The following is a 27,454-nucleotide window of genomic DNA, read 5'->3' on the forward strand; positions in this document are numbered from 1 at the left end:
GAGACTGCTAATAGTTTTGGCATTGAGCTGTGAGTGTGGTCTTCCACATCCAGAATCTTTTAGTTTGGTCTAATCTCAAACTTTTCCAGATTTAGGAATGAAATAGCAACAGCATGACCCTCCAGCATGTGTCAGGAAATTTACTTAACATCTCTGCAGCATTTCTTATATCTAATAATTCTGACTAATTTACTGCAACTGCCATTCTTACTGCAGGTTTGTTCTGAGGAGTTTCCTCTTAGAGACGAGTGTGATTGGCTGAGAGGTGTGTGAATCATAATTTTGTAAACAGTCATTGGACTTGTACCATATATTAACAGTGGTGAACCGTGACTATCAGAGTGAGGCCTTAAATAGAGCCATAAATGTAAGGATGGAAAAAAACACCTGTACAGAAATTATTTCCAGGGTAATTTCAAGAATGTAATTTTTCTCGTAAAATTGGTCCCATCCATTGCAAAACATAATATAATCGGTTGACTGCTCTGTCACTTCATAATTATGCTGGTATGGTGGTAGGCCTGCTCTTAAGCTCTTGAAGTCCAAACCAATAGGAGAGCTTGCTTAGGCACGCTTTGTTGTTTTAGGGATGCACTCCCTTTCCATTCTGTACTTAATGAAACAAGATTAGCACTTTAATACATGCAGAGTTTAAATACAAGCATGATTTTATTGAATAAAAATGTATTTTGTGAGTTCAGAGCATGCCTTCAACATGGTGGTGGTAGTATGATGGAAGACCGATTGAGGGAAGGGGAGAACTCTGAGAACCTGGGCAGGAGTTCTGGGCAGATTCTGCCTGTAGCTATAGCTGTAGTAGGACTAATGTAGCACTGTGGAACAGGGAGGAGATGGGGTGGCGATGGGGATCGTGAACACTTCATCACGGGAACGGAGGGTGAGGATGTGAATTTATATTGGAAGAAGGAGGGGTTTCAGGCATGTTCGGCTTGGCATTCCAAAGGCACAGGCTGCACGATTTAGCATGGCTCTATATCCTTACAAATGGAGCAATGAGGAACTTTATTAAAAATGAGACTAAATTATTAAGCAAAGCAAAGTAGAGGCTTTCGAGGGGCTGGAGCGTGATTTAAAGTTCAGTAGTATCTGTCTCTCACTCTCTCACTCTCTCTCTCTCTCTCTCCCTCTCTCACTCTCTCTCTCTCTCTTTGCGTGTGCATCAGTATTGACTATGAAGTCCATCTTAAGTGCATTGAGGGCTTATGAATAAATGGATGGATGCAAATGTCCTGACCTGGATGTGGGTGGTGAGCATGTGTCAGTTAGGTAGGAGAGGAGTGTGCGTAGAGCTGGAGGCGTACATGGAAATGACTGGAGGTGGCCTGCGTCACTCACACGGAGGCTGGCAAAGCTGCTGGAAATGTGGAAGCATGACTTTACCCAGGAAATGCAGCCAGGCTAGAGAAGGTATAGAGAGAATGTGCTGCTGTTATGACCCCCTTACGTAACTCCTACTACCTTCAAGTTTTTTCATCAGGTTGCTCATCTCATCTAATCTCTTCTCATCGCATTTTCCACTTGCAAATTCAAAACAAAGATTTGCTTTGAAGTGCTTTGATGTTGGAAGCATGGAGGTTTTGCTGTCCCAACCCTTTTTTTGTAAATGTGCCACAAATGTTAGCTACTTAGCTAGTCTGATCTATTTTGGTATCTGCCTAAAATTTCCCTCCATTGTAAAAAAATGCAACTAACTAATGGTTACAAACAAAAGCAAATGTCTAATTAGTGACCGCTGACTGGGTTACAGAGAAAAGAGGGATGAAAACAGAATCTAAATGAGCGCTGTGCTGTAGAATAGTGCTGTGTTGCTACAGTAGCCTTGGATTAGAACTGTAGGCAGATGGACCGAACATACTGGAGCCTCTCTGAGCTCTGGCCTCATGTCTGCACACGCTTACACTAACAATAAAAACCTGACCACACAATCATCAGATGGCTTGCTATTCATTGTCAAGGCAGCTACAAAGCTGATTATTTAAGTCAGACAGTTTTATTCAGCATTCAGTTCAGTTCAGCTTTTATTGAATAGTGATTCTCAAATAGCCTTGCTTGTGTGGTTGCTCCTGAGTCTTCAGAGGAGGCTTAATGATTTCTGGGGGCTGAAGAAAATACATGACACTAATTGTTAGTTTATGTTTATTGCATTGATTAATTCTGTGTTGTATAGAAGCTCTACAAAATTGTAGTAATACTCTTATGTCATTGTTTAGGAAACAGAAGGGTTGCACATTGAAATGCCCAATGGAAAATAATGATTAGATAATAAATTTTTTTTTTCTCCATAATATCTTAATATATAAAGCCAAGTGAGCTCCCCCATTGGTTAGGGCTTCAGGAGCTGAACTGAAGGACTAATGCATTTGATTAACTACCACCATAATCAGTTAACAGTGGAATCAACCAAGCTCGTTTTGATTTACAGTGGGTGGGACCAGATTCATGAGGAAAAACATCACTCTTGGAAGTTCTAGATACATCACTGACTGTGAATATGATGAGTTTTTAGAAATAGAAAGCAGCAACAGCAGTTCTGTCCCAGGACTCGTTACTGAAAAAGTCACTGTAAAACTGCATCTCAGGTGGTTGCTATGGTGATGCTAAGACATTGCTGTGGTATCCCAAGTGTCTGGGGATATGGGGTCTCAGGAGAAGTAAGTGTTTTCACTGAATTCCAGGTGATTTTCACTTTATTGTTACCTCTTTTCACTCTTGCCTTTTCTCTTTCACTTTCTTTCCTCTTTTCTTTTACTTCTGTCCAGCTGACAATAGCTGTTTTTTTCCAGCCAAGATTGCACACATCACTGCCTTTCTCTATCTTCTTCTCTCTCTCCACACTCCTCCTGCTGCTCTCCTCCTCCTGCTGGACTAAATGCCTCAGGAGGCGCTGGACGGGCCGACCAGGGTGCAGGCGGGCAAAAAAAAAAAAGTGCAAGCTGTGGTGAATTGCTAATAGGCTATCATCGCACTGAGGAGGCGGAGGCTAGCCGGAGGTCTGTAAGCCATTAAAGAAACGTCAAGTCGGCATAGGTGCGCCGGGAATTATGGGTCACCGGGCAGGAAGTGGAGTCGGCTGCCTATTGGCCAGTGGAGTGCCCTGCAATCTGTCACTGTAGCAGCGTGGCAGTGACAGTGAGAGGATGTTCCCCCTCACTCCAGCCGCAGGAGGGCAAAGCAGGCACAGACCGCTGCACCTTGGGACTGTGGGCTGTTAGTGGAGATACATGCTAAATTGCAAAATAGCATGAAATCAGAAGTGGAAATGGTACAAAGAAACTAAAGCTATCACATATAAAATTTGCTAGAACTTTTGCACTGGCCGCATGTGATGTATGGTCGCCCAAACATTTGAATATGGAGCTATGAATATACTTCAAATATACTTGACTGAAAGTAAAAAAAGTTATAGCAACAATTTAAACATATTCAGGTACATGAAAAAGGAAGAAAGTAAATGTTACAAAAATGAGCAAAGTTACAGCCACTTTAATCGTATACTGATGTGAATTTGGTTGGATGTTTTAGTAAATAAAATAAATGAAATACATTTACAGCATTTGGCTGACGCTCTTATCCAGAGTGACTTACAATTTGATCATTTTACACAAGTAGGCAAAGGTTATGTTAGGAATCTTGCCCAAGGACTCTTATTGGTATAGTGTAGAGTGCTTACCCAGGAGGGGGATTGAACCCTAGTCTACAGCGTAGAAGGCAAAGGTATTACATACACTACGCTACACCAACCACAAAATAGTATAGGATCTTAGTTGATTGGCAGGAGAAAAAGAAAAAATCTGGCATTTAAGACAAATAACACATACTTTGGAGGATGAAATGTCTTTACAAAACAATGTGAAACAAAGACACACAGTTTCTGCTCACTTCAGATGTTAAAAATGTATCTTCATATGTGCAAAAACATTTGACTGCTTGTAAAAAGTTTTTTTTTTCTTTTGGAAATGTAATTGAATATAATTGAGTAAAATATTTCATTTCAGGAGTTTTTGAATCAAGAACAAATCTACCAAAATAATAGTTGAATATTGTAACAAATCAGTGCATGTAATTTACAATGCAATTTACTATCTCAACAAAACCAATAAAGCCTATATGGAAAAACAACAGCAATTTAAAGCTCTAAACTCTATCATTAATCATTAATCCAAAGGAAAAAGGGGTTCCCTCTGCAGAATTGCCCCCTGTAGTGATCATTCATTGTGGTCTTCCTGTTATGCGGTGGAATCAGTGTTTAGATTGTAGACGAATCTAATAAGAGTACAATAATACTTGAGTAAGAATATGAAGTAACCTCTGTTGAAATGATAAGTACACTTATAACTTTAGCTAAAAAGTTAGTGGAATTTTTGTCTGCCTAGGTGAGCAAGCAAGTCAACATTTATGGAAGTGTATTTATTGGGTTTAAATACCCGATAAATAAATAGATTTGCTTTCACAGCAGTGGGTCCTTACTCCTCTCCTTTCACCCTGCATTGCTCACTAACTGCTCAACCCGGAGTCCCTTTTCACTGGCTGTATTTACATGCAAGGTTTGTTGCCAGTTCGATTAAATACATTCTGCTTATAGATTAAGAGTTGTGTGTTAATATGAACTCTACCCAACAATAGAAAATCTACATTTATATGCACTCTACAAGTAATTTGAACCAAAAGTACACACGTGCATAGAAACGACGAGAGACGAGCAGCAGTACTTATTAAAGAAGGACGAGAGGAAGACATCGTGTCCTGAGACACATAAGCTGGAGGTCTGTCCCACCACCATCTTTTAAAGTTCAAAGCATGGAACTTCGTCTCCTCTGCAGACCAGTTTCTGCTCCTGTCTTGTTGAACATTATGAACTGTTGCTATAACATGAGCACACATGTGCAGAATGTACCGAAACTTTCAGATTAGGAATGTAATCAGATACAGGCCTTTACATGGTTATTATTCATCTGTTAATAGGATTACCAACCTCATTCAGTCAGATAGAAACTGATAGAAATTCTGAATGGCCTCAGTGAGACTAGTCTATTCCAATTGAGGTGTATACATGGATGTATTCTATTCAATTGAGCTATTAGTTGGATTATTAGGCTGCACGTAAATGTGGGTAATCACAGTAGTGATCCAAAAAAGACAACAGGATACTTATTAGTCATTTGTAGTTGTAGCATAACTACAACTGATTTGGGCTGAATTGTGTACTGGCTGCAAATGTGTGTCAGTTTTGCCCTTCTGCTGACTGCGTGGAGTCAAGAGAGGGAGGAGAGGGCAAATGTCTCCTCTTTCTATCTGTGTCTTTGTCTGTCTCTTTTTCTGTCCTTTACGAAGTTTCTCTCTCTCTTACACTCCTCTTTATCTCTCCTCTACACCCTGCTGAACTCTCTGCCTGCTGGTTGCAGGATTAAGACTCTTTCCTCCCAGCCCGTCTATCCATCAGCAGTCAAGCCGGTGCGGTGACTGGGTCACTCAAAGCACTTTGTAGGACTCAGATAGGCGCCATCTCTCCATGCTCTTTACACAGGAGGCTAGATGAAACATGGCAAAAGGTCACCGGGCCGTTCCACATAGCGAGGAGCAGGGATACCGAGAGATACAAGGAGGAAGATTTCGTCTGGAACATTGACCTTTGAGGGAATTTGAGGGACAGCACTTTTAAAATGCAAACGTGAGGTAGAGTACGATGGTTTGATGTTGTGTAGCTGTCAAAGGTATCTTTCTGAGAGGAGGTTGAAGGCTGGAGTTGTTTTAGACTTCAGAAGATGGTAGTGATGTCAGTGGAAGCTCCAGTGCAGAGTGAGCGTTACTCACACTGGATCTGAAGGAATTCTCTTTTGCTGTGGATTTTGCCATCGACAAGCGATGCAGCTTCGCTCTTCAGTGGCTGCACAGCAGAGCTGGAAGGAACCTTCTTAAACACAAACCAGCCTGTTTCATACTAACTCTCTGTGCAACATCTTGCTTTTCATGTCTGCACCCATGTTAACAGGTTAAAGCACAGTCTACTGCAGGTCCTGCTTAGGTACTGCTTGGCAGTAACATCTGATCACTGTGATCCAATCATGATCCAATCAAGAACGGTCATGTTTAGATAAGCCGTTTTTAACTAGATATTAACCAGATTTCATTTCTCCAGAGTCCTATTGGTTTCCAAAACTGGTTTTATTAAAAGATAAAATGGACCTCTTAACAGCCATGCAAGACCTGGTAAACCACCAAAACTGTCACTATGAGCGTTTTCACACCTGAAAGTCTGGAGGTTTAACCAATGCTCGTGTTTTGTATGTTGTACTAGTTTATGTTTCACACTGCACTTTGCATGATAATCCCACATCCTGTTGGCATCATCTACGTGGGCTGCATCTCCCCATACTTGGCATTGATTGTTTTGTAGAGGAGCAGGTGTCTGATGTCTGCATGTTGTCAAATTGACAGGCAGCCTTTTCCTTTAAATTGAGCAAAATTTATGTTGTCACTCTCCAAAGAAAACCAAATATCTCCAAAGTGGTAACTTTATAGCAGAGGGCGAAATGTTCTTTACTTTTAATGTAATTCAATTTAAAGATATTTTATTCCAAGTAATTTTGGAGCATTCCTTTTAGTCCATTCATCGAAAACATTTCACATGATGTTGAAGTAAAGTGATTGTGATGCCAAATGATGCCAAAAAAAATCAACAAAAATGGAGATACATAATATATGTTTTTCTTTGGGCGGTGAAGATATGCCCCCTCATCATCTCGAACAATAAGTTATGAGTTTAACGTATTTAAGAGGTTTTTAAATCTGATTTTTAACTTACTCATTGGACCAAATTGCAACTACAATTAAATATTTTATGTCCTCCTCCCTGTCCCAACTCATTTTACTTCCCTCCCAGTACTTTTTCTTCTTCTATTGTTTATTGGGTGATGATAACCTGCTTCAGCTTCCTGCAATTGGTCCAAAAGTCTGAATCATCCAAAAAAGACTGCAAATGAACCAATTCATGCTTCAGTTTGACCTTTTTTGGTCAGATCAAATGTTGGTACGTTAGTCCAGCCATAGGTGTTTCTGTCCATCCTTCCAGTGTGAGTAGACAACTCAGTGCTAGAGTCTGAAAGGACATGTAACTGCCATGAAGCCATTTTTACTAGAACTATGAAATTAGACATCTGAGATGTGGAGTAAGGTTTTATAGACAACATGAATTTGTAATTGGGATAACATCACTGGGCACAAAAAAACTATCTGCATTTTAGTTTCATTTTACTTTTCTATATCATTTGAACACAGCTGTCCTTTACACGGTGCAAAATTATACAGTACATTGCGTAGAAAGTTAAAAACGCTTTCACCTTCTCCTGTAAGAATACTCTCTCCTGTAAGATCACTCCCTCTCTCTCTCTCTCTCTCTCTCTCTCTCACTTTCTCCATAAGGATCCACAAAACAAATGAGTTCACCATTAAATCAAATCTAACCTCTCTCTCTCTTGCTCTCCTCTCGTCCTCTTCCTGTAGCGCAGTAGATTTATTAGGTGAGCGGAGGCCCTGGGCTGTCACCACTCAGCACAGTTTTAAATCAATAATTGGAAATATTAATTATCACAGCTGGGACGCTCCAGTTAAACATGTTTATTCCCCTATTAGGAATAACAGAGGAGAGGCAGCTTTGATGGCCTGCTAATGCTTATTAATGATCAGGGGATAGGCTGTTATCTCCCTCCTCAACTGGCCAAACATCAGGAAAACACACACATACACACACTCCTGCCTTTGTAGTCTGCGCACAAGCTCACTCTTCCAAAGAAGATACTGGAGCTCATATAGGGGATCTGAGTGAGTTTTAGCAAACAATGTATTTTTATCCAGCTAGAGAGGCAGATTTGGTGGTATACTTACCTGTATATATATTGGAGCTTATACCTGCTTCTAAAGGCTTTATTTATGAAGAATTGGCTATTTAACGTGATCACATGTCAATGTTCTTTCATAGCAACTGTTGCAAGATTGGACAATCTTTACAGAACATCAACAAAAATCCCCTTCAGCAAAATGAGAAATACAGCTAATTTACCAGAAGCTTGCATTTTAGACTGTGGTTGATTTAAAAAGTAATGTTATATGAACATCAAAGGTCAGTGTCTCAGAATAAAGCAGGGTCATCATTTTTGACACCTAATTGGTTTTAAGCTTTAAATATCTTTTTTAAAGGCTAAGCAGAAAAGTCACAGGCTTTAGTTGTTTTAGTATTGCTAGCTAGCTAAATTAATGCTTGTTGTAAATGGTATAGCTAAGAAAAACTCCAAACCACGTAGTGACTTGCTTTTTGACTTACTGATCTGGCAACATCACGTCCAACCGGTTACAAGCCCTGCATGCACTATGCTGTTTCACGAACAAACAGTATACAAACTCATAATTACTTTAACAACCCAGTGAATATTTGCAAAAAACAATAAAGTTTATCCGTTTGAACATTAAATATCTTGCCTTTGTAGTGTATTCAATTGAATATAGGTTGAAAATTTATGTTTTACACAATGTCCCAACTTCATTGTAATTGGGGTCTTAGTTAATGCGGATTGATAACGGATTTATGGGGTAATGGAATAATGGAATAACAGAATAATGACTTGCCAAAGTTCTGTAAAACATGACCAACCTCACAATAGTGTGAAAGAACACATTTGTGGCAAGAATATGGAACCCAACCTAAATGTTAAGAAGAGCCATTTTGTGGTTCAACAAAAATCAATCCACCTTGGAGTCATATTTTATGTCCATTTTACTTTAAATAACGTTTTACCACCTTGGTAGTGCTAATGTCCTAGAGTAGGCTGAAAATATAAATGAAAATACAGACTGATTTTGCTCTGTTTTAAGCTTTCACTCAGCGATAGCTGCTATTCTCGCATCTCCAGCAGGAAACTTTTCCTCAAAAGTAGATTTGTTTCTTGTAAAATGTCTCTCAACGTTTGTTTTTTTTAGGAGGCTGAAGTCAGCTTCTCATTTGCCAGCTTCTTGTTCATGTTTTCCTGTTCCACCTTAAATAGTGCCTGAATGTAGCTGCTGCACCATTTAAGGTGGAATGGGAGAATTCGAACGAGAGGCTGACTTCAGCTTCGTAAATTTTTTTGTCTTTGACAGTTTCTCAGTGCACATTAAACATATTAGCAAACCAGCTGGAGTGCACAGAAATGCAGAGAAGTCCATTTGTCTCCAAATGATCAATATATGTCTTAAATCTCTCTCTTTGCTGTTTTGTTAGCTATTAGTTAGGTGAGATTGTCTGTGTTGCTATGGTGACCAGCAGCCTATGCACCAACCTTCTAGGTTCAAGTTCTACATTAACTCCAGCATGTAAGACCATTTATTGTTAAAACTGTATTAAACGATCAGCAGAGCCTTATTTTACTGAAAAGAAGGATTATTTTATTTTTACCTAAAAATCTGCTGTGGAGTTGCAACAAGGAGTAAAATATCCACATGCAGCTTCGGAGCCACATGTTGCCGACCCCTGACCTAGTTCAAAAACATGCAGAGCTGTTAACAGTATTACATACATTTAACCGCTGACTAATGATGAACCAGTTAATATTTCTCAGTTTGATTTGTCCACATTGTGAGAGAATAATTTCCTCACTGCAGCTTTATGGGTGCACATAAAGCTATAGTGAAGAAAAAAGTAAATAAAGTGCAAAGTGTTTTAGTGTCCTATATGAGCAAGATCAAAATGAATAAATGAATATATTTTCACTCATTTTGCACAATAACTAAGAATCATGGTATGCATCATGAAAACAAACCATTAATATTGTCTCCAGCAGCTGCTCTCTGTATGAATGGTCACACGACACTGCAAAACCAACAGATTTACTGGTCATTTGTCATATATGGAAGCAAGCAGACGTGGTCCAGATTTGCAGCCTGTAACATTCTGATTGTCCTCAATCTGCATACAGAAAAGCCCAGCAAGCTGTAATCAATCATTTGCCTTATGACAATCTGTCCCTTTATTTGACAGGGGTAGATATAAACACAATACAGTACAGTCAAAGGCCACTCTTCATTTATTTAGTTTCAAGTCAAAATGGCTATTAAGTATACATTATTCATTTTTGTCACATCAGGAAATGAACAAATATTCTTTATTTAGTGTGTCCACCCTTGATGATAGTTTCTTTTGAAGAGACTCACTTTCAGGTTTTCATAGAAAACCTGCAGAGATGTTTTTCCACACCTCCAAAATTCAGTCTTAGAAATTGGTCACATTTTCTGCTTTTCACGGTCCAAATAATCCCACATTTTTGTGGTTGGGTGGTCAGTCTGTTGTTCTGAGAACGCCAGCATCTTCTTAGTTTGCTAATTTTGACAACTAAACATCCTTTCACACCCATAGTGCTGAATTGTCTTCTCAGTGGAAGGATGGACAGAAACACATGCGGATTCTTTCAGATGTGAAGTAAGAGTGGAGCTTAATTTTCTCCTCTCTCTCTCAAAGATAAAAGCTTTAATTGATGTTTATCTGATGTGACAGTTTAGGTGGTCTATCAGGTCTTGCAAAGTAGGAGTTCCATTTGTTGATAAACAACAGGGGATAGGCATTTTTTTATTCACTATGCACAGTTGCATATGCATGGTTTACTGCTTTGTGGCTGAGTGGTTGCTTCTGAATTTTTCCATTTCACTATAATAGCACTTACAGTTGACTAGGGCAGATCTAGCAGGGCACAAATTTCACACTTGTGGCAAAGGTGACATCCTATGACGGTCATTGCCAGTGTTAGCAATAGTGCCTACAGAGATTGCATTGTACCTGTTAGCAATGTCTATGGCTAAAACACCTGAACTGAATAATTAGGGGAGCTGTCCGAATACTTTTGCCACATATTGCACTTGAAGCCTCTAGCAAAATAATGCCCCCCCTCCCCGCACACAATTTGAATGGCCTCTGTTCCAAAAATTCTTATAGAAAACATCAGGGTTCTATTTTGTTTGTTTACACAAAAACAGACAAGGATGAAGAGGCAGGGGTGCTTTATTCTCCCCGAAAAAAAGCAAAGAATCCATTCAAATCCGATCCCGAGGAGGATGTGGAGAGTTTCTAGTCTAACCAGGGGAGCGCCAGTCCCTGTGTATCATCATAAACGGATGTAGACGTGGTCGACACACTCCTGTTGGGACACGGGGGGATTCGAATTGTTCCGCCGAGTTCAAACAACAGCTTGGCGAACGCAGGGATGTCTGTGCTTTTGCTGTGGGAAGCACTCTGCGAGGAGCAGCAGAAGCGTGTGCATTTCTGCTAGGCCGACTCCATCGGCATATGTGTGGGAGCTTTAGGGCGGAGTCTAGACCGACAAAGTGTCACTCAGCTGAGGAGCTGAGTAGCAATCTTATCTGGCAGTTGCAGGCATGTCTCTCTCTCTTTCTCTCTGCCTCTCTCTTGCTCTCTCCCCCTTTACACCCCATCCCCTGTTCTCTCGCAACTTCATGCAGTTGATGTTTCCGTGCACAGAAACCTCCTTGAATGCATCACATTAGAACACGTTGTTATTTGAGGAGCATGGCTCCAGAAGGTGATCCCCTCTGTGTCTCCAGTTTATCATATGAGTAAAGAAAGCTCAGAGTATGAGCGCACAGAGCAGCAGAGAAAGGCAGGGAGCTCTCTCAGGGCCCAGGCTGAATGAATGGTTTCCCTGACAACCGCATGAGTTCATCAACTGCTAGTCTTTGTTTTCTGTCTTTATGTGAGTGTATGTGTATTGTGGCTGTGAACACAGTATTAGAGCAGAGCCACTTCATGACTTGCAATTATCTATAGAAACAGACAGAATGGACCGAATTCAGATCACAGATACTTCTGGTTTTAGCTGTGCAACAGATTTCTATCCATGGTTATGGATAACTGTATGTTCTACAGTGTCAGAAACCATATAAACAAGCCTGTTTGAGATGATTTAGCAGTTTAATATGCTTTTGAAGCAGATAATGGTTTAGAGATGCAGTTTGTGCAATGCTAAACTGGTGGCCAAGATCTCCCATTACCTGGTAGTGCCATTAGCTTTGCAGTTTGTGTACAAAACAGGGACATCACATCCACAGTACTGTGCAAAATCAGAGACCACGCTTCATTTATATTATTTCGTAGAAAATTACAGAAACCTTAGACAAATCAAAACAGTATTTTTGTATAGATTGTCCGTCCTTTGTCTTTATTACACTGTCCATTTTTTTTTCTGGAGACTTGCCTTCAGTTTTTTATTTTTCCTCACAGTTCAGTCTTAGAAGTTGGTTGCATTTTCTGCTTCTCATGATCCAAATTACCTCACATTCAGTGATGTTGAGGTCTGGACTCTGGGGTGGACAGTCCATTGTTCTGAGAACACCAGCAGCTCCTTTGTTTCTTTGTTTGATTTGTAAATGTTTTTCTTTTATAAGCTTTTTTGTCTGTTATCTTTTCGCAATGAGGGCTTCTTGACAGCTACACATCCTTTCAGAACCATAGCACCGAGTTGTCTTCTCACAGTGGAAGGATGAACAGAAACACCTGTGGATTTTTTCAGATCTCAAGCAGATCTGAGTGGTGTGTGATTTTCTACTCTCAAAGATGAAAGATCTAATCGCTGTTTATCTAGTAGGGACAGTTTTTTATGAATGAATAGGTCCTGCATGGTTGTTAGGAGCCCCATTTTAGTCATTTTTTTAAACTAAAATTTTGGAAACCCTGTTTTTTTTTTTTCACTCCCCCTTTGAGTTGCTGCTTCTTTATGTGTGGATTATCTAATATTCTCAGAAATATCTCCATTTTGATTGGAACGTAGGTGATCTCTGGCCTAGTTCAGGATCAGGATTGATAACTGCAATGATACCATTAGAGGTGAGAAAATTGTAGTGAACTGAATCTGTACATGAGGATATGGTGCCACTTATTTCCCCTTGCAAGCAAACATCCAACAGCAGCGTTTTACAGCCTGGACAGTTACTACATTCACCTGCATCCATAAACCTCATGAATAACACTGTCATTTCTGGAATCCATCTTCGTGATGAAGTCGATGAGGCAGTTGGAGAAATGGAGGAAGCCACAGCAACAGACGTAACCTCTATTACAGCGTGTTGCGTTTGCAGTGTTGCATGCGCATTGCCATGCACAGATGAATGCAGCTATTCCGTCTGATGTCAGGCACTTCACCGGCACCACTGTTTGTGTTTGATGTCAAGCGATTTGCTGGAGATGGGAATGTTTCCTGAAGAGCTGGAGATTATTTATTTATTTATTTATTTATATTTACATACAGTAGTTGCTGAGATGGAGAGTAAACAGTTCCCTTATGAAATAAAGAAAAGCAGGGATAAAAAAGTGATTCAGTGCACTGTCAAATATCAGATTTCACAGTGAGTCCAGTCAATTGAATTACTTTCATGTAAGATTTTAAACAATGCAATTTATAGAGTGCATAGAATAGAATACAGTAACATGCCATATATACATCAGGTAAAAATAATGGAGAACCGTAACTAGAGCTAGGCCTTCAGTTCAGGCCATAAATGTCAAAATGTGTCCAAAAATGTGGAAAAAAATAGCTCCACGGTAAGGCAGATTTCTGCTGGGATATCTATGGGATTCTAGTAGTATGTTAGCACCAAGCTATTGACCATTTACACCCTGTAAAAAATAGCTTGTAAGATCAAAAAAAACTAAAAAATTACTTCATGTACAGAAGTCTGGAGAGGCCATGAGGTAGTTATACTTTTCTGAACTTATTATTTATTATTATATATTACTTATTATTTTGTTTTTAATTATTAATTCTTTTGAGATATTTTGAGTTATTTTGCTATCTCAAAATAACAAAATTTTTCTCTTGAAATAACAAGTTACTTATCTTTTTATCTAAAGATAACAATCTAGAAAATTATCGCAACAGTCCACAGCCTCTCCAGACTTCTGTAAGTAATTTAATTAGTTTTATTCAACTAAAAATGACATGAATTGAAAGAATCTTCATTCAAAGTATTTATTTAGGATGAATAAAATTTGTTTACTTTTAGTTATTTAGTTTACTAATTGAAGTGTTACGCCATGAAGTAATTTTTAAAAGTTGAATTGGTGATCCATTTTTGACAGTGCATGTTCTTGTTGGTTTTAAATTAAATGCAAATATCAGAAGCTTGTTTAACACACCATAGAAAGTGAATTAAGTACTTCTATTCAACTCAAAGAAATACTTTGATTGAACGATTCCTTCAATCAATGTAGAATTAGACTAGTTCAATTGCTTGTTACCACATGAAGTAATTTTTTAAGTAGATCTGACAAGTCACTTTTTACAGTGCAATTACATGTATTATTTGTAGCTTGTGACAAAATATCAGCATATATTTTATTACTTTTAGCAGTTTTACCTTGACTTATGGTGAAGAGTGCTGGCAAAATGCTGCTGCTGTTTTTCATTTCTAACAAGGGAACAAAATGCTTTAGTCAGACTGCCATTCATGCTCACAGTCAGTGACATATCTCGGACTTACAGTCTAGAAAGATGCTTTATAACAGAACATTGATCTTACCCACTGTAAAAAATGATTGCTTGATTCCAGTATCCTACACTGTAAAAAGGGCTCATAAGATCAACCAAAAAAAAGCTAGTTTTATTCAACATAAAGAAATACTTTGAATGAATGATTCTTTAAATCTGTGAGTTTTGTGAGTTGATTAAAACTAGTTTCTTTAATAAAATGAGTTCATTTTTTAGGTTGATCTGATGAGCTAATTTTTTACAGTGTAATTCCTAACTCTTAAATTTATAGTTATGTTGGTACTTAATCTGACATGTTACGCCTCCAGTTCAGCTCCTGAAGTCCTAACCAGTGGGAGATACATACGCACAAAAAAAAAAAATAGTATGATGATTCTATTAAATAAAAATGAATTACAATTTACACACACACACACATATATATATATATATATATATATATATATATATATATATATATAATTTCACAAAACTGATTAGGCCTCTGAAGGCCTAGAAGGCCCTGAAGGTTCCCTATGGACAACAGTATTTTCTGTTAGGATGTGTCCATGTGGTTGAATCACAACCTGTAGATACATATTTATTTCACCTATTGTTTGTTTTTTTAAATTGGACGCTATCTGCTAGCTACATTAAGCACAAGACAAAGAGCCAGTGCTCCTGAACTCAGACCCGGGACATCCTAACATCTTCCCCTTTCCCCACTCTTCCCAGCAGGCTTAGCCCCAGCTAGTTATTATTTACGATGTATAAATTTATGGAATAATTCCTGAGAGGAAGGTTATTCAGTTCCTCAAGGTGAAAATGGATACGTTTAGTACTTAATGAATCCGGCCTGGCCCTCTCCCCCATATATCAGCATGTTATTAAGCCGTTTTAAAATCCCATTATGGTGTTTCTCCTTGAACAAGTCATGCTTTTATGAGACTGGCCTGTCTTTAAAACTGACCTTTTTCTGCTCGCCTCCAGAGTTGGACAGTAAAAGAAAATATGTTGGATGGAGAGAAAAAATGTTGATCCTGGACTCTCACGAACATTTTTCAGGGGCTTTCAGGGCTTCTTTCAGTCTGGATCCGTGTGGGAGCAAAGCTGTTGCCGCAGTAATAAAAAAGAGGTTTTGGATAGCCGAGGATTCAGAAACCTTGGCATGAGTCTACAAATCCTTGCTCTTCATCAAAATTCAGCCTGCTGTGCTGCTATTAGCAATTTGTTATGGATCGATTAAAAGCTCCTGAGTCAATGGAGGATTAGCGTAAATGGTACGAGACAGACTCATTTCTTTTGAAGTATTGAAATTAGTCATCTTTAAACTTCAGTGTTGTGATGACTTTGGAGTGACTTATTCTGAATGATGGTGTTCATCAGTGGACATCTTTTAATTTTAGCACTAGCTGCTTTCCTTTAGAGCTAAGTAAGAGTCTTTTTAAGTCAGGCTTTGTTATTGAACACTCTCTGTCTTTTAGTTTTCAGTATCTTTGGGTCTTTGGTTAGTCTTTTTTCCCTTATTTTCTTTCTTCTATTTTCCCATCCACTAGTTAGATCACACTATAATATCAACACTAGGAGGGTGAAGCCTAGCACAGGCTTCTTCCGAGGCTTGTGAAACCCGCCACTGCATCTTTTCGGTCACGCAACGACTTTGGACAGCCAAACGCAGTTGGTCGAGCTATCTGACTAGCATAGTGTTGAGTAGTGGTGGGGAGAAGAAGGGGGCATCCTGTGCTCTCAGAGAGTGAGGCCAATTGTCATCTCTTGGACTCCCAATGTAGCATCACCAGGGATCAAACTCGTGACCTCCTGATGATCAGGCCAACACTTTCACTCCTTGCTCTTTAAAAAAAGAAATAAACAAAAGATTGGTGTAAGTTTTGCTTCAGACCACATTGGCTTACTTTTTTTTCGTCATTAGCTTTTTGACTGAGTTTAAACCCGATACTTACATGTAAAAAGTAAGTTTGCTCCTCTGCTGACGCTGCCATGTTCTCGAATCCTCAGCAGCACGCAATGAACCTTGAGATATGCTGACTGGCAAAGGATCCACTTGTTGAATCCTTCATTACCAAGGAAAAGAAGGACACATTGCTTGGCTGCATATGAAAGAGCTTTCGAAATGGGAAAGCCTAGTCGCGCCACTTCAAATGCAGCCTCCGAAGGATGCAGCCCCTGAATTGGGACGCAGCTCCTGAATTTGGAAGCAGCTATTTTCTAAACTGCTTATTCTTCTGGGTAGTGGTGGATGCTGGAACCTATCCCAGCAGTCATTAGGTGGAATCAGGAAAGAGCCCAGACAGGTTGCCAATCCATCACAGGGCAGACAGACATATAGAGTCTGTCATGAAGTAAAGATGCCTAAATATTTTAGTAATAAATTGCATTTGCTCCTTTTCACTTTGGCTTTGGCTTTTGATTAACTTGATTAACATCTTTAATCAGCTTTTTTGGCTGCTTGCTTAGTAATTTCTGTTTGAGATGGTCAGCAAAGGATGCAGGGGCCAAAATGTTCTTGCTTCTTAGGTTTTTGCAGTTGGAAGCCAGTGAAGAATAATGAAAAAAGAGATCAAGCTATAGAAATACTGGGAAGAAAATATATAAGACACAAAGACTGTAGTGACAGAGGTTTCTAATCCAACAAATGCCATTCTTATCAGGTTCTAGTGGATTACTCTGAGCCCTCCTAACCACAGAATCCTTCGCAGCCAGACACTCTCCACAGCCTAAGGGCCAGGGATCAATAGAGCCGCATTGATCTCCCCCTCTCCTGAGGCGGCCTCCACTTTTATTGTTGTTGCATTTCACTTCACCTTCACCATTACTGCCATACTGCTCCTGAGCACGCATGGCAGTATAAACAGAGCAAACTTTTGGACAGCGTACATCTTCTTTGTTGTGTTTTCTTTGGTCTTCTTCTCTGTTTGCTGTAGAGCCTACAAAACCGTCCTGCCCTGAGGTGGTCTTGGCGATGGAGAATCACTTGACACTTTGGAGTCTGTTAGCCGCTCTTGCTAACAAATGCCTGCACTAACCTTTGTGTTTCTTGCTTGTTTTTGTTTTCCTTCACAGATGACTCGCCCCATCCAGGTGAAGCCGGCCGACAGCGAGAGCCGTGGAGGTAGTTGTCTTCCCTTTTCTCACGCTTTTTACATTGCTGTGTTTGCACTCGCTGATTTTTTCTCCTTCTCTCTGCTTTTCTTTCCCCCTATGTTCTTCTCTCTCTCGCTTACTCACTCACTCACTCTGTGTCTGTCTGATGGATGTCCAGAGTATTCATTTTAATTAAGCAGGACGTGCTTGTACTGAATGGAAAGGAAGTGGCTTCTGCTGCCTGTCTAACCTTGCTCCCCTTGCCAAGCCCATTAACGACACACTGTAAATTAAAAAGTAATTAGCTGGGATATTGGGACAGCAGCCCTGGGCTCCGAACTCCCAACTAGATGTCTGGTCAAGCAGAGGGGGTGTATTGTAAACAAGAGGTGTAAACGCCATTGGGATGTGGGGGTTGGGTGGAGAAGGATGCACAGCTTACCAAACAATCAATTATATTGCCAGGTCTTTGCCAAGACCTTCATTTACTCACCCTTAATTCACTCTCTTTTGATATTGTCCATGTGATCTGGTTTTTACTGTATGTGGATCTGGGTGCATGTTGACGTGCACATGCATCGTGTTTTGGTAGTGGGGCTACACAATGTTGCATCACTGCATACTGTGACTGGAATATATTGAAAAAAGTGGATTTTCTTCCATTTTTTTTCAAATTCATTGTTTTTGTGATATCATGAAAACCAACACCCTTAAATTATATCTGTCTATTCAGCCGGCAGTTTAGCTTCACCTATTCACAGTTTTCATTTTGCACTTTATAAAGTAATGAAGATGAATTCAAGAACATGAACAACTTATATTTTAAAACACGCTCTGCTCCAATGGCTTAGTTTGCGCCATTTAGGTAGTGCTGTTTTTTTTTTCCTTTGTGTCGTCTGTGTGCAGAGAACTGTGGGTAAGCAAAGGTCTGGAGGGACACATCAGTTGCATCCTTGAAATCACTCCAAACGTAGGCTGCATTTCTAGGCTGTATATGAAGGATCCTTTACTTTGGAACAGCCTTCTATGACTTAGCGGCCAAGAATGCATCCTACCTCAGCTTCAGCCAAGGCTTTGGAATGCTTCACCGCAGAATGCTCTTAGAATGACGATGCATTATTGCATAATTTCAATTAACTCTTTTTATTGGGTCAAAATTTCATGATGAACACACTAAATAAAATGAAATAAAATTTTTTTTGCAAAGCTTCCACAAGTTCAGAAGGTTTTTTCCTTCTGCTGTAAAGTCGCCATATTGGATTTTGGAAATGGGAGGTTTTTTGTAACAGTCATATAAATGTCAAGAAGAATACCAGAAAACAAAGAATATTCATTTGGGATTTGAGGCCATTCAGCAATATCACATTAATGCTCGAACTATTAGAATTCTTTGCCAAAATTCTTTGCTTTTCAGGATGATTTGAGTGCCTTTATTGATACTGCCTTGCTCACATTTATGTGCACCTCATATACTAAAACATTTACTGGTTTGGTCAAGGGCTTTATATACTGCACATTGCTGTCTACTTTTTACAAGTCTTGTCCCATAAGGCAGCAAAGATTACAAAACAATACATTGTGCTGCTCTAGTTGGATTTATCTGGTGCAACAAGGTGTCAACTAGACAACTTTAAGTGGTGTTCTGTGGCCCTCTCTTGCTCTTTTGAGATGGTGCAGAGTTCCAGTTTTCTGCTGATGAATCAGAAGCACGTAGCAGCTAGCAACATGTTCTGGACCATTCCACCATTCTAAGGAAAGAAAAGCTTCCTGTATTTCTCTGAAAGGGCTCCCAATTTGGCCCCATATGGTCCATCCCAGCAGTATACAAGCAGGTCTTGCTCTGTGGAGATTGATGCCCCATAAAGCTCCATTGATTTTGCCATTGTGGAGGTGTGTGTTCGCATTAACCACGACACTCAGCTGTCTTTGGACTTCCGTGCAAGTGGCCGGCTTTAGCACTCCCCAGGCTCCCCTTGGCCGTCCTCAGCCCCCCTTATTGCCTGACTCCTGGTGATCCTGCTGGAGATGAAGAGCGTGCTTAGGCCAGACCCAATAGTTACACATCATCTTAAATGAACAGGTCAGAGTAGCTCCTCAGGAGCAATCCAGCACCAATGTGACTTTAACGGTTTGGGCCGGGTTCTAACTATCCCTAGTGTTGTCCTGCAGAATCCTCTTGGGCATGAGTGTGGTGGGGCTGGTTGAGGTAAAAATGTGTTCATACTACATGGGGATATTGCTCCACTCCCCAAGGTGGTAGAAGATCCATGCAGAAGAACTTAATTATGCTGCTTGCAATAATGGCGAGATGGCACCAGGGATGGACAGCGGTTGTTCTCTGGGGTTGGGCAAGCTTGGCGGGTTGAACCCAAGGTAGCTCCAACTCTAATTACTCTCATAATCTCATTAAGTGGTTTAAAGGTCATTGCACCTGTTTGAAAAAAAGAAGACCATTCATATCCTCTCAGAGGGCCCCATCTAAACCATAAGGAACTTTAGTCCACATGGAATATCTGTCTCTAGTTATTAAGACTGCAAAGATAATGTGATTAAAAAGCCTTTCTCAATCCTTTTTTCTTATTACAGTGGGGTGTCTCTTCTACTCTCTTGTATAAAGATCTTCTCGATGGGTCATCTGGTTGACACACTGCCCAGATAAATTAAGACGATGGTGCGTTATCATTAAAAGTACACAGAATGATGACAGGTTGCAACCTTGAATTTATGAGGACGCCTTAACTGGTTGTGATACCACTGTTGTCAGTGGAGTGCAATTATCATGTCTACGCACTTAATGCAGTTGGTACATTGAGTTTGGCTGCAATTTGGCTGAGGAAACAATTCTGCTGAGGAAAATGATAGGAAATAAGTGTTTTTCTCAGTAATGAGTGCTTTTCATTTGACTGGCCCAGCACTTCACAGTGGTTGGAAGCTTGAAAATTAAAAAGAATTTGAATGAAGTTTCAAATGCACCATCCATGTTTTTATTTTTACTTCACGGCCCTCTAGATGAAATATGCTCATTGAACACTGTTCTATCCTTGCTCTGATACACATAGTCTCTCTCTCTCACTGTCTTTCCCCTGGTGCTCTGATATGAAACGTAAGATTGATTTTACTTCAGAGGCAAAGCTGATGACTGGCACTGGCTGGATATAAAGGTGGTTGCTATTGCTTTTTGAAGGGCTGTTCAATGCCCCTCGGAGGCCTTTGAGCCCTAACAGAGGATAAATCAGCTTTAGCCCCTTTGATATCCACCCTCCTTATGCTCGTCCCCCTTGTACAGATGCCCCCAAATACTCACCTCAAGTCCAAAAGGCAGGTTTTCATGTCTTAATTTTCCCTCTTAGCCTGCTTGTCTGTCCATCTGTCAGCCTGTGGTTGTCCGTTTCTTAAGGAGGTTTCTGTGGTCAGAAGGTTGACTATCAAGAGCAAATCATGGTTTGAGTTCAGCTTATGTTTTGCTCAGTAGGGATGTGTAACCAAATATGAATATAGTTTTCAGAATGAAAAGACATTGTGTTCTAGTGTCTTTCTGATTAAAACCACACACAACTGAGATCCAAATGTTTGATTTTGAGTTAAAATTTAATAGATTACATTAGATTGCCGAAACAGAAATTTTGAGTACTAAACAAATGCATAACATCCTTAACATGTTTTTTATTGGTTAACCCTTTAAACTATTAAACTGAGGGCAGTCATGGGCTGGAGATTAGGGAACCAGCCTCATGACCGGAAGGTCGCTGGTTCGATCCCCAAAGCTGACAGCACATGACTGAGGTGTCCTTGAGCAAGACACCTACCCTCCAACTGCTCCCCGGGCACTGCGGATTGGGCTGCCCACCGCTCCAGGCAAGTGTGCTCACTGTCCCCTAGTGTGTGTGTGCTCACTAGAGTGTATGTGGTGTTTCACTTCACGGATGGGTTAAATGCGGAGGTGAAATTTCCCTGCTGTGGGACTAATAACGGTCACTTAATCTAATCTAATATCCAGCCTGAAGCCCAGCCACTGCTGCCATGACTCTTAGTCCTCTTGTTCAAATAAAGCTTTTAAGTGGCAGCTTTCAATGATGGCCTTGAAAGTTAAGTCCATCTACTGCCATGCTGTGAATTGGTTTATCACTGAAGTACATTGAGTCTTGGTCAGATGTATCATTTATAAGTCAAACAGACCACAGATGCCAGCAATATCAGTAACATCAAGAACTTTATCAGTAGAGAATGCCAGGAAGCTTTGTTGTTTGCAGGAGAACAGTGGATAAAGCAACACTCTGCAAGCTAGCAAAAGAAACATCAAAGTAGAAAACTCCAGTGCCCCTCAAAGCAAGATGTAATGTAGCAGTATGAAAGCAAGTGGCTACAAATGGGGAGAGACAAAACATGCAGTCCCTGCTGCTCGCACTGAATTTATCACTGTTGTTGGAAGAAAGCCACCTATCTCCAAAATGATAGCTTTAGAGGAAAAGGAAAAAACTTTTAATATAAGTCAATGGAACCAGAGTTTTTTCCAAGTCCTTTTGTGCTGATTCAATTGGTCCATTCTTTATGACATGTACAAATAATGTAAAGCGCAACAGGCACTTTCAAATTATGTCAAAAATTTAAAAATGTCACAAATGGAGATACAAGGTTTTCTTCCGACAACAGCAATAAATATAATAAGTAATATACTGATGCTGTCTGAAGAAACTCAAATCTCCATTTTTGTCTTTTTGACTTTTTTTTGTCTTTTTTTGACTGTGTGTGTGTGTATCCAAAAAAAAACTAACAAAAAAACACATCTCCATTTTTTCCATTTTCATGTTCCTTGGAATAAACCTTTTTAACTTACAATTAACTTATAAAATTCACAATTTGGAGGTACGAGGTTTTGTTCCAACAGCGATGATGCACTGATCCGGCATAAGATTATGACCTTCTTTCTATGCTCATTGTCCATTTTATCAGCTCACTTTGTTTTTCTAGTTACAGACTGTAGTCCATCTGTTTCTCTGCATACTTTGTTAATGTGTGGTGTGTTAGTGTGTGTTGTGCTGGTCTGAGTGGATCAGATGCAGCAGTGCTCCTGGAGTTTTTATATACTTCGTGTCACTGCTGGACTGATAATAGTCCACCAACCAAAAATATCCAGCCAACAGAGTCCTGTGGGCAATGTCCTGTAACCATTGATGAAGGACTAGAGGATGACCAATACAAACTGTGCAGTAGCAGATGAGCTACCGTCTCTGACTTTACATCTACAAGGTGGACTGACAAGGTAAGAGTGTCTAATAGAGTGGACAGTAAGTGGACAGTGTTTAAAAACTTCAGCAGCACTGCTGTGTCTGATCCACTTGTACCTGCGCAACACACACTAATACACCACCACCACATCAGTGTTACTGCAATGCTGAGAATGATCCACCACTCAAATAGTACCTGCTCTGTGAGGGCCCATGGCGGTCCTGAGCACTGAGGAACAGGGTAAAAGGGGGGTAACAAAGTATCAGAGAAACAGATGGACTACAGTCTGTAACAAGAACTACAAAGTGCACCTACATAGTAAGTGGAGCTGATAAAATGCTGTTATGCCTGATCGGTGTATATAAGCAGCTAAATGAAATAAGAATGTTCTAACCTTAATCTCATTGACTAAAAATATGCTTTATCCTTTCAATTTTTAAAAATGAAACATTTTGTTGGTTCTGTAGGAAGGTCTTGTTCTTGGATATAGAAAATAACAGCATCATTTGCACATTGGATATGTTAAATTAGTGCTGTAGAAATGAAATTAATTAATAACTGGAGCAAATAAGCCAGCAGAGAGGATAGTAATCACAGCATAGTACAGTCCACAGTGCAGGTTCTGGAGGTAGTATGGTGTTGGAAGTGAGATGCTGTTGTAAAGCTGATGCTTTAGATTGACTGATAAAGTCAGGCTGCTTTAGCTGTGCACTGTTGACCTCTCAAAAAAAAACTTGTAATGACTCCAAACCTATGATTATATAGCTTAGCTGCTATGCTGTATTGCTCTGCTGCACTCCTCGGTCTTGTCTGTGGAAGAGGGCAAACGAGAGGGCAGCATATTGGAAACACTAAGAGTTTTCCTGTGGAGAAAAAGAGAAACTGTAGATTGATTGCTTAGATTGCATTCAGCTGGGTATAAATACTAGGATACTTGGAAAAGAATGAGACAGATAAGGTTGTGCTAATCCCTGTGCGAGGGCCAGCACTGGGCCACATGGTAAAAATACTCTCATGCCAAGGGACTAGAGCTAAAAAGATTTCTTACAAAGCAGAGACGTGTCCTACGACTTGAACATGAACTGTCTGTTGGCACGCACTCAGGGGCTGTGCAGTTTGTAGCATTCCTTGGGGAGGGATTGGATGTAGGCCTCTATGGTTTGGATGGTTTGGAGGACTCGCTCCTTTGGAAGCTATTGATTGAGTTTTGGTGTTCACGTTGCATGCTTACATTGCAAGTTGAATGGTTAGGGCTCTCCTCCAAGCATGTTGAGGCCTTCTCAAACAATTTGAGGTTAAAAATGGAAAAACACTAAGGAATTCTTCCAATTTAGCAACTTGTCTGGATAATTGAAGTTTGGAGTAGTAAACAAAGTCTTTTGGGGTGGTGTGATGCAGAAAGGTAAAATCTAACATTAAAAAAATATATATATGATTTGCTTCATAACATCATGCATGTACCTCTCCACTCTGAATGGACTTTTAAAAAAGTATTTAATTGATTCATAAAACAATGTTCCATTTACCAGGATATGTATTTGTAACAATTTCATGGAATACATTTCTCAGTGCCATGTCTGGAAGCCATTAAATTCTTTGGATGTTTGGTTCCTATCTCCACCACTGTGAACAATTCTAACTTGACAAGCTTCTCTAGAATGAGGCATTTTGGTTCAAACCACTCTGAATGACTGTATTTACATTTTAATCACTAAATTATACAGAATTGTAGAAAAATCTGAGGAATCCTCCTTTAGGATATGTAAAGAATCCCCAGTTAAATAATTCATATCCTCCAACAGTACAGCAAGTGATAAAATGTTATCTAAAAATGGACAGAAGCACAAAAAAAAACATACTTCAACTGATCATGACTACTGCTAGTATTTTAGCTATGCAACATCCTTGTGGTCATTTTTCTTGGTTAACAGTATGTCAAACTGTGTCTTAAGCCACACAAGCAAGTCTGTCTGAGCACAAAACTCAACATTAGTACTTGGAAAGTGGTTAGAAAAGCAAAACATCATGCGCCTCAACCCCAAATCTAGGTAACATAAGAACTCATATTAACCAAATAGTGCAGCAAACCGATGAATCATGCCTTTTTAGCAGGGCACCTACATATTCTGGCCAACTAACACTGAGACACACACACACACACACACACACACAAACACAGTCCTAATCACACGCATGCAAAGCAGTGTTTGGGAATTCATTTCAGCACCCGTGCTGGGCTGCATGGGAGGACCACCAAAGGTTACTGTTGAACACGAGAAGTAAAGGTCAGAAATCATGTTTAGTTTTCCTCTGGCTGCGAGGTAATTCCAGCCAGCAGATTGTGTCCCTGTTGAAGCGAGGCAGGGGAGGCCCACTACAGAAGGGCGCGCAGGCACAAGGTTATGCGGTCAGTGCTGCTGCCCGGCCCGCCGCTGTCACCCTCAATAAGAGCTGCTCCCTTATCACCAGCACAATCACCTTGAGAAACAAACTCGTCTTCTTATCCCTCAACAAAAGGAGACTGGGACAGGAGAAATCACACAGGGGGATGGGACAGGCCTGGCCGTTCTCAGCCTGCAGAGCTATGCTGGTGATGATATGCTACTGCTTCTTCATTCACTTTGTTCTTTTCTTCTCCAACATGATAGTTTGCAGAAAATATTACACTCATTTCCATTTGGTCTAAATGTAAGTGATCATTCAATACATAGGTGGTGTCCAAAGTTTGCTTCTTTACCCTTGCCGTGGAGCTAAGAGGCTAATGTAGCTAACAAGGAGCTGGCAGGCTAGCAATGACATATTTGCCTCAAACATGTTAATTGGCTAAGTACCCCCAAATAGACTTGCTTATGTGGTTTCTGACATGGAATGTTCATTTTTATTTAGTTGATTTTGTGGTTTCTGACACTTATTTTTATAGATAACACATTGATATGTACAAAAATGGAGAAAGTATGGACCAAATTCAGGCTGCTTGCTACTGTTTTAGCAAGGTGATATACTTCTAGCCAATTGTGTAGATGTGTGTAGGTTTGGTGATGATTTAGCCAGTTGGCATGATGCTATTTGAAGTGGTATAAGCTTGAATGATCAGTTAGCAACATTACCAGTGCAAATTAAAGACACTTAACGTCTTGTGTGATCAACTACGTTTGAGGGAAATTGTGTAAATAAAAAAAAAAAACACTAACAACAGAAAGGCTGAACTGTTGAATCAGTGCCCTTTGAAGTGCATCTTTGAAGTTTTTGGGATTCTGTTAATTTTTCAAAATGTTGGCATTATTAGATTATTAAGATGGAAACAAAGTTATTTAGAGTGTTTTGATGTGAAATGATCAGAATTGTTCACAGTGGTGGTGATAGGAACCAGACATCTGAAGCTTTGAACAGCTGTAAGAGCTCTCTCACAGAAAGCTTTTACATGAAATGAATATAAATATTCTACCTGTTGCATGAGACATTTACATGCACTCAAGAATCTGACCTTAGATTTCTGCAGTTATCTGATTAAAATGGCACATAAACAGCATACTCTGACGTCTTAAATTGGAGTACGGCCTAGAAATCTGAAAAAGATTACTGATTTTAGCTCAGTAATCAGATTTCTCAGCACATGCATACTCTCATTCTGATTTCTTTTGGATTTCTCAGTCTGCATACTGTATGTGTGCGAAAACAGACGGTACCGGAAATAAGCAAGCAGTGTTGCCATGAGACGGCAGCAAAACACCAACTACATGCTTGCTGAAATAAAGGATTTAAATATTCTTCATCTTCTAGATGACCTATGCTTATATTTTCAGGTATAGTGGTGCAATGTTTTTAGAAAAAAGGCACGGCAGTTTTATGTTACGTTTAAGTCGTCTTAAGAGAGTTTCTTAAGAAATTTAATTAACCTCTTCTGAGAGTTTAATGGCCAGTTGTGGAGCAGAAATACGATTGCTGTCTGACTCATGTAGACTCAGAGTTTCCCCGTTATCTGATTACCTAAATGCATGACAAAATCAGATTTTCTGCAGTTATTCAATCATTAAGTGCATGTAAATGCAACCACTGTTTTACAGAGTTTTGAGATAAGCATTTAACTTAACACATTGTTAAATACATTCATGATGGAGAGATACATGCAGGGTAAAAAGGTAGCCAAAATTAGATCTAAAACTCTTCTACTATTATCAACATTACATATAAAAGTCAGAAGACACTTGCAGGTTCACTGGTGGCTTTGAATTGTACATAAAAGGCTATATTTGTGTTGTAGACATGGTGAGCCCCGGTTCCTATCACCACCACAGTAAAGAAATCTGAGTTGGTAAGCTTCTCTACAATAAATCATTTCACATCAAACCCCTCTTAATAACTTTTTACATTTACATTTATTTACTTAATGGTTAAATTATGCAGAAATGTTGAAAAGTTAGTGGAATTACAATATAAATCATAGTATTTCTATAGTGCATGATTGTTGCGTACTGAATTTTTTAAGCTAGTTGCTGTTATAGAGGCAAATTGTCTTGCAGTCCACATTCATGTATGCCTCTGTGGAGTGTGTGCTAGCTGTGTGGCTGGAGGCTCTTGTTGAGAGGGGTGTATGAGTGTGTTGCTGG

The 27,454-nt window shown here is 39.7% G+C and overlaps 1 protein-coding gene across 9 annotated transcripts in view; it reads left to right on the forward strand.

The window, feature by feature from the left end:
• The window catches only part of celf5a (cugbp, Elav-like family member 5a), a 293,357-nt gene that overhangs the window by 141,115 nt on the left and 124,788 nt on the right, over positions 1-27,454 (forward strand). For all 9 annotated transcript variants that reach the window (XM_017712058.2, XM_017712062.2, XM_017712056.2 and 6 more), the window contains exon 3: positions 17,601-17,649. In XM_017712058.2, coding sequence (XP_017567547.2) covers positions 17,601-17,649 — 49 coding nt within the window. The remainder of the gene's footprint in view (positions 1-17,600; positions 17,650-27,454) is intronic.

This window comes from Pygocentrus nattereri, chromosome 15 (assembly GCF_015220715.1).
Source record: "Pygocentrus nattereri isolate fPygNat1 chromosome 15, fPygNat1.pri, whole genome shotgun sequence".
In the NCBI taxonomy this organism is placed as follows: Eukaryota; Metazoa; Chordata; class Actinopteri; order Characiformes; family Serrasalmidae; genus Pygocentrus; species Pygocentrus nattereri.